The sequence below is a fragment of the Camelina sativa genome, chromosome 10, assembly GCF_000633955.1.
Source record: "Camelina sativa cultivar DH55 chromosome 10, Cs, whole genome shotgun sequence".
In the NCBI taxonomy this organism is placed as follows: Eukaryota; Viridiplantae; Streptophyta; class Magnoliopsida; order Brassicales; family Brassicaceae; genus Camelina; species Camelina sativa.
The window spans coordinates 1,903,535-1,909,594 of NC_025694.1; the positions used below are offsets into that span (position 1 = coordinate 1,903,535).

At 40.7% G+C, this 6,060-nt stretch overlaps 2 protein-coding genes across 2 annotated transcripts in view; both read left to right on the plus strand.

Annotated features, from left to right (window-relative positions):
- Positions 1-1,872, plus strand: part of LOC104716498 (beta-galactosidase 3) — a 5,336-nt gene extending 3,464 nt beyond the window's left edge. Inside the window, exons 14-18 of the mRNA XM_010433880.2 lie at positions 78-187; positions 280-390; positions 478-591; positions 679-1,218; positions 1,306-1,872. Of these exons, the coding sequence (XP_010432182.1) occupies positions 78-187; positions 280-390; positions 478-591; positions 679-1,218; positions 1,306-1,446 (1,016 nt within the window). The 3' untranslated portion in view covers positions 1,447-1,872. The remainder of the gene's footprint in view (positions 1-77; positions 188-279; positions 391-477; positions 592-678; positions 1,219-1,305) is intronic.
- The window catches only part of LOC104716497 (purple acid phosphatase 25-like), an 8,931-nt gene continuing 5,862 nt past the window's right edge, over positions 2,992-6,060 (plus strand). Inside the window, exon 1 of the mRNA XM_010433879.1 lies at positions 2,992-3,102. Within this exon, the coding sequence (XP_010432181.1) occupies positions 2,992-3,102 (111 nt within the window). The remainder of the gene's footprint in view (positions 3,103-6,060) is intronic.

A 6,060-nucleotide genomic window follows, 5' to 3' on the forward strand; every position in this document is an offset into this window, starting at 1 on the left:
TGGTTCTTCCAATAGTTTGGCCCATTAACTTCCCATAGAGAGTTTCTGATATGCAAACTTATATATATGAATTGCAGGTTCTGCCTTCGGAACAAGGCAAAACAGGAGATTCACTTATCAGGGAAAGATCAATCTGCATTCTGGAACTAACAAAATTGCGTTGCTGAGTGTTGCTGTTGGATTACCAGTTAATATTCTTTTTTTCTCACCAGCTTTCTAAGTTGTTTTTCTCGTTTTTCTCTTCTCCTGAACCTTTCTTTTTTTGTTCGGTTTATGAAGAATGTGGGTGGACACTTTGAGTCATGGAACACTGGTATCTTGGGTCCAGTGGCATTGCACGGGTTGAGTCAAGGGAAAAGGGATTTGTCATGGCAAAAATGGACATACCAGGTGTTTTATCTGTCTTGTTTACATAAGATTTCGGTCTCTTGGTTTCCATTTTTTCCAACGTTAAGTTGTTTAACTTGTTTTCATCAGGTGGGGCTGAAAGGTGAAGCTATGAATCTTGCATTTCCAACCAACACTCCCTCGTTTGGGTGGATGGATGCGTCCTTAACTGTACAGAAGCCTCAACCTTTGACATGGCACAAGGTTAGATTGAATCAAAACGCAACTTAACGAGATGTTATTATAAGTTGGAATCTGAACTAACGGAATTGTTGTTGTTTTGTTTCACAGACTTATTTTGATGCACCTGAAGGAAACGAGCCGCTTGCTTTGGACATGGAAGGAATGGGAAAAGGTCAGATTTGGGTGAACGGTGAGAGCATTGGGAGATACTGGACAGCATTTGCGACTGGTGACTGTGGTCATTGTAGCTACACCGGAACATATAAACCAAACAAATGTCAAACCGGCTGTGGTCAACCTACGCAAAGATGGTACCATGTTCCGAGATCATGGTTAAAGCCGAGTCAGAATCTGTTGGTTATATTCGAGGAGCTTGGTGGAAATCCATCAACAATCTCTTTGGTCAAAAGATCAGTATCCGGAGTTTGTGCTGAAGTTTCTGAATATCACCCGAATATCAAGAACTGGCAAATCGAAAGCTACGGAAAAGGACAGACATTTCATAGACCTAAGGTTCATTTGAAATGTAGTCCAGGTCAAGCTATTGCATCTATCAAATTTGCAAGCTTTGGGACTCCTTTAGGAACCTGCGGGAATTACCAACAAGGAGAGTGTCATGCCACTACCTCATGCGCTATCTTAGAGAGGGTAAAAGACAGAACTTATTACATAGATAAAATTGCAATCAAACTTTTTATTTTATATATAACCAAGGTGTGTTTTGTTATAATGCAGAAGTGTGTAGGGAAAGCGAGATGCGCAGTAACGATCTCCAACAGCAATTTCGGGAAAGACCCGTGTCCGAATGTGCTGAAACGGTTGACGGTTGAAGCAGTTTGTGCTCCAGAGACATCTGTAACCACTTGGAGACCTTAAAGAGAACCATTGAGCGAGCCATTTGACTACAAAATGTATAACCAAACAATACAGAGAGAGAGGAAGAAGAAAACAAATGTAAGCTGTGTTAAAATGTGTGCGTGTGTGTGTGTGTGTTTAAACAGTTCCGGGTTTAGAGTAGGTTGAGTTAGGTAAGAGAGAAAGAGTCTGTAGAGTTCTGATGGGTCTGGGGCAATTCCGGGTCTTGTCAAAAACATTCTGGCCACCGGTCACCACCGACCATTTTAACCGGTTATGGAGACCGGGACCATTAGGTCTGAATGAAGTCAGGTTAAGGTTTGGTTTGATCTTTGTAATCAACAAAAGAAGGTTCAGGTTTAGGAGAAAGGAGATCCTATTGTGAACCTTTTTTCTTTCAAACGTCTTGTCGTTTCACTTTCCTAATTTAGTTCTAGTTCTCTTTTTCATCAAAAAGTGTGGAATTTTTATTTTTATATTATTAAGCAAATATGATTTATGCCATTACAGAATTTTAACAGAATGTTGTCAAATAAAAAAAATTTACAGAAATTTTGTTTTATATTATAAATCAAATATGATTTACGCAATTACAGAATTTTTTTTATATTATAAATAAAATATGATTTACGCAATATGATTTGATATTTATCCAATAATGTTTTGGAGATTTTAAAATCATATTTTTTTTTTAATTTAATGTTAAATTATATTCAAAGTAAAATAAACGTTTTACATCAATAATACAAAACTTTGTTTAGATCTTGTTTTGCTTAAAAACAACCCTGACAATTTAGTGAAATCTTGTTGCAAACCAAGCCTGAATGAATGTGTCATCGATATCAGACATTGTGCTTAGTCTATTGTGGACATTTTTATCAATCAACTTCACCAGCTTCTCCACCGGTGATGGTGGTTCTCCATGGCGCCTGTCATTTCTCTCCCTCCAAATGGAGTGGATAACATTTTGAAAAGTGTAGTTGAGCAAAAACCAGTGAGTCTTGTCCAAATCGTTTCCTGTGAGTAGGTGTATCACTTGCGTCCAGTCCGTGGTGTACTTGTGCTGAAGAAGTCGGATAACCAGCGACTCCTAAACCTGTCGCGAGTATGGACAGTCGAAGAACAAATGCGCTCTTGTCTCGTTGGATTATTGCAGAAAATGCATCCTGTATTTGCAGTGGTGTTCCATGTTGCCATCCTTTCTCCTGTTGCGAGTCTGTTCTTCACCATCAGCCATGTGAGGAATGCATACCGTGGAGTTGCTTGAGGGAACCAGATCACTCTAGCTTCTGCCATAATTGGGTGCACACTATGGAATCATATCTTTTCCTATCTAAAATCATATCTAAGCAATGTTTATCACTTCAATCTTTTCCTATTAGAATTAGAATTTGAATCTTTTCCTATTATTACACCCAGATGAAACAATATTCTTTAAAATTCAACTTTATCTCTTCTTTTTAAAAAAAGAAAAAAAACCTAAATTAAGTTGTATATATACAATACCATACATCCTTAACCAGAAACAAACAAACTCAAGCAAGACTCTTGCAGCAACGATCAAGTATGAGGATGAACATAGTTATACTTGCTTTTGTGTTCCTAAACATTACCACCGTTATCAACGGTGGTATGACGAGCAAATTTGTCCAACAAGCTCAACCATCAAACGAGATGCCTCTCTCTCTAAGGAAGAAGAGAACTTTGGACTAATTTGGTAAAAACTCTTACTTTGGATAATTACAAACGGTCATGTACAATTGTCTTTTATAGACTACACTTTTGGAACAGTCTAGAATGATGAGAAAATATCTTATCCTCCAGCTGTCTTGGATGAGTCATCTTTTGGTGAAGGTTCACGAACGTTGGTGCCATTGATACTCTGTTTCGACGATGGTGTGTTGTTTGTCTTCTTCTGTTCATTGGGCTTCAGTGTTGGGCCTGTTTCTTTGTTTGAGTCCAAGACCAAATCACCTTTGTGTCTTACACTCTCCCGCAATCTTGGAGTGGGTGAGACAGACACACCAAGATTGAAAAGTAACTCAAAAAATGGCTTCCGAGGCAAGGACTTTGTGAATATATCGGCTAACTGTTCTTCTGCAGTGATGTGGTGTGTCTCGATGAGTCCCAACGCAACTTGCTCCTTGATGTAGTGATAATCTCTATCGAAGTGTTTCGTACGATTATGCAGAGCTGGATTTGTGGAGAGATAAACAGCTGAGAGATTGTCNTGTTTGTCTTCTTCTGTTCATTGGGCTTCAGTGTTGGGCCTGTTTCTTTGTTTGAGTCCAAGACCAAATCACCTTTGTGTCTTACACTCTCCCGCAATCTTGGAGTGGGTGAGACAGACACACCAAGATTGAAGCGTAACTCAAAAAATGGCTTCCGAGGCAAGGACTTTGTGAATATATCGGCTAACTGTTCTTCTGCAGTGATGTGGTGTGTCTCGATGAGTCCCAACGCAATTTGCTCCCTGATGTAGTGATAATCTCTATCGAAGTGTTTCGTACGATTATGCAGAGCTGGATTTGTGGAGAGATAAACAGCTGAGAGATTGTCGCAATAGACTTGAGTAGGGTGATATTGTGAGATACCGATGTCACGCAGAAGAAACGATATCCAAGTTATCTCTCGTGTTGTGTAGGTGAGAGCTCTGTACTCTGCTTCGGTTGAGGAATGGGAGATTGTTGGCTGTCGCTTTGCAGACCAAGATATCAAATTTGAACCGAGTAAGACACAGAACCCTGTTGTGGAGCGTCTTGTCATCTTGCAACCACTATGATCACTGTCGCATAATGCAGAGATCGAGAGATCAGTGTTTCTTTTGATTGGCATCCCCATTTCCATTGTCCCTTTAACATAACGAAGTATTCGTTTCAGTAATCCAAAGTCTGAAGTTGTTGGAGCGTGCATTCGTTGACAAATAAAGTTGACAGCGAACTGGATATCTGGTCGTGTGATAGTCAGGTATTGCAGCTTCCCAGCAAGGCTTCGGAAATATGTTGGCTCTGGAAATGGCTCGGAGCTCAGCTTGTCCAACTGTTCTGGTAGTGGAGTGGGCATAGGGTTACACTCACTCATTCCTGCTTGATGGAGGATGTCTCTAGCATAAGCAGTTTGATGAAGAAATAGTCCATTGTTGTTTGTCTCGATCTCTATTCCCAAGAAGTAACGAGGTCGACCAAGATCCTTCATTGCAAAACGGTTGTTGAGTGTTGTAAGCAGTTCATCTAGAAGGTCTTGATCACTTCCAGTTAAGAGGATGTCATCAACATAAAGTAACAAGACTAGAGTTCTTCCTCCGTGATGACACACAAACAAGGATGGATCTGCGGTGCTGCAAACGAAGCCAAAATCAATAATAAAATTGGTGAAAGTATCAAACCATGCTCGAGGAGCCTGTTTCAGACCGTAAAGAGCTTTAGTGAGGCAGCAAACATAGTCTGGTTTTTCTGGATCTTCGAACCTTGCAGGTTGGTACATGTATACCGGTTCTTGAAGTTCACCATAGAGGAAGGCATTAGACACGTCCAACTGCTTGAGGGGCCAACTTTTAGCAGTTGCAACATCAAGGACAAGCCTGATTGTAGCTGTGCGGACTACAGGACTAAATGTTTCAAAATAGTCGACTCCTTCCTCTTGATCAAAACCTTTGGCAACTAAGCGAGCTTTAAGCTTATCAATGGTTCCATCTGGATTGAACTTGGTCTTAAAGACCCATTTTGAGCTGAGAATGTTCATGTCAACAGTGGGTTTAACCAAGTGCCATGTTCTGAGGAGATATATCCATCATACCTCTTCCATAACCGCATCATTCCAACCAGGATGATTCATTGCAGAGACCATAGACTTTGGTTCTTCACCAGTGAGAAGAGAGGCGAGCAGAAAATACCTTGGATTTCGCTTTTGTATCCCAGCTTTAAGCCGAGTCGTCATTGTGTGAGTGTTCATTGCAGGAGCTATATCTTCAACAAGTTGGTCACCCTCTTGCTCAGTGTCATCTTCACTTTCCTCTGTTTCTGGTTCATTATTCAAGACTGGTTCAGTAGCCTGAGGTGCTTCTGCTTCAGGTGTGACTACTGGTTTTGGTAGTATCTGAGCCTGACTCAAACTTTCAGCCAAGGGAACATTATTTGCTTTATGTTGCCACACTTTGAGAAGAGGTGTTGTATAATCCGGAACCAAGTGTTGGTATTTCTCTTTAAACGGAAAAACCTTCTCATCAAAGATAACATGCCTTGATATATACACCTTACCAGTAGGAGGAAACAAGCATCGGTATCCTTTGTAGTTGCTATTGAATCCAAGAAATATACACTGCAACGAACGAGGATCAAATTTGTGTGTTGTTTGTGGCCTGAGACAAGGATAGCACGCTGAGCCAAAAGCACGAAGAGAGGAGTAATCCGGCTTTGCTCCAAAAAGAGTTTCAATGGGGCTTACTCCATTAAGAACAAACGATGGTAACATGTTGCTGATGTAGTTTGCAGTGGAGAGAGACTCAACCCAGTACTTTAGTGGAGCATGACACTGAAACAACATCGACAATCCAAGTTCAACCAGGTGACGGTGCTTACGCTCTGCCAAGCCGTTCTGCTGCGGAGTGTAAGGACAAGAGATCCTGTGATGAATACC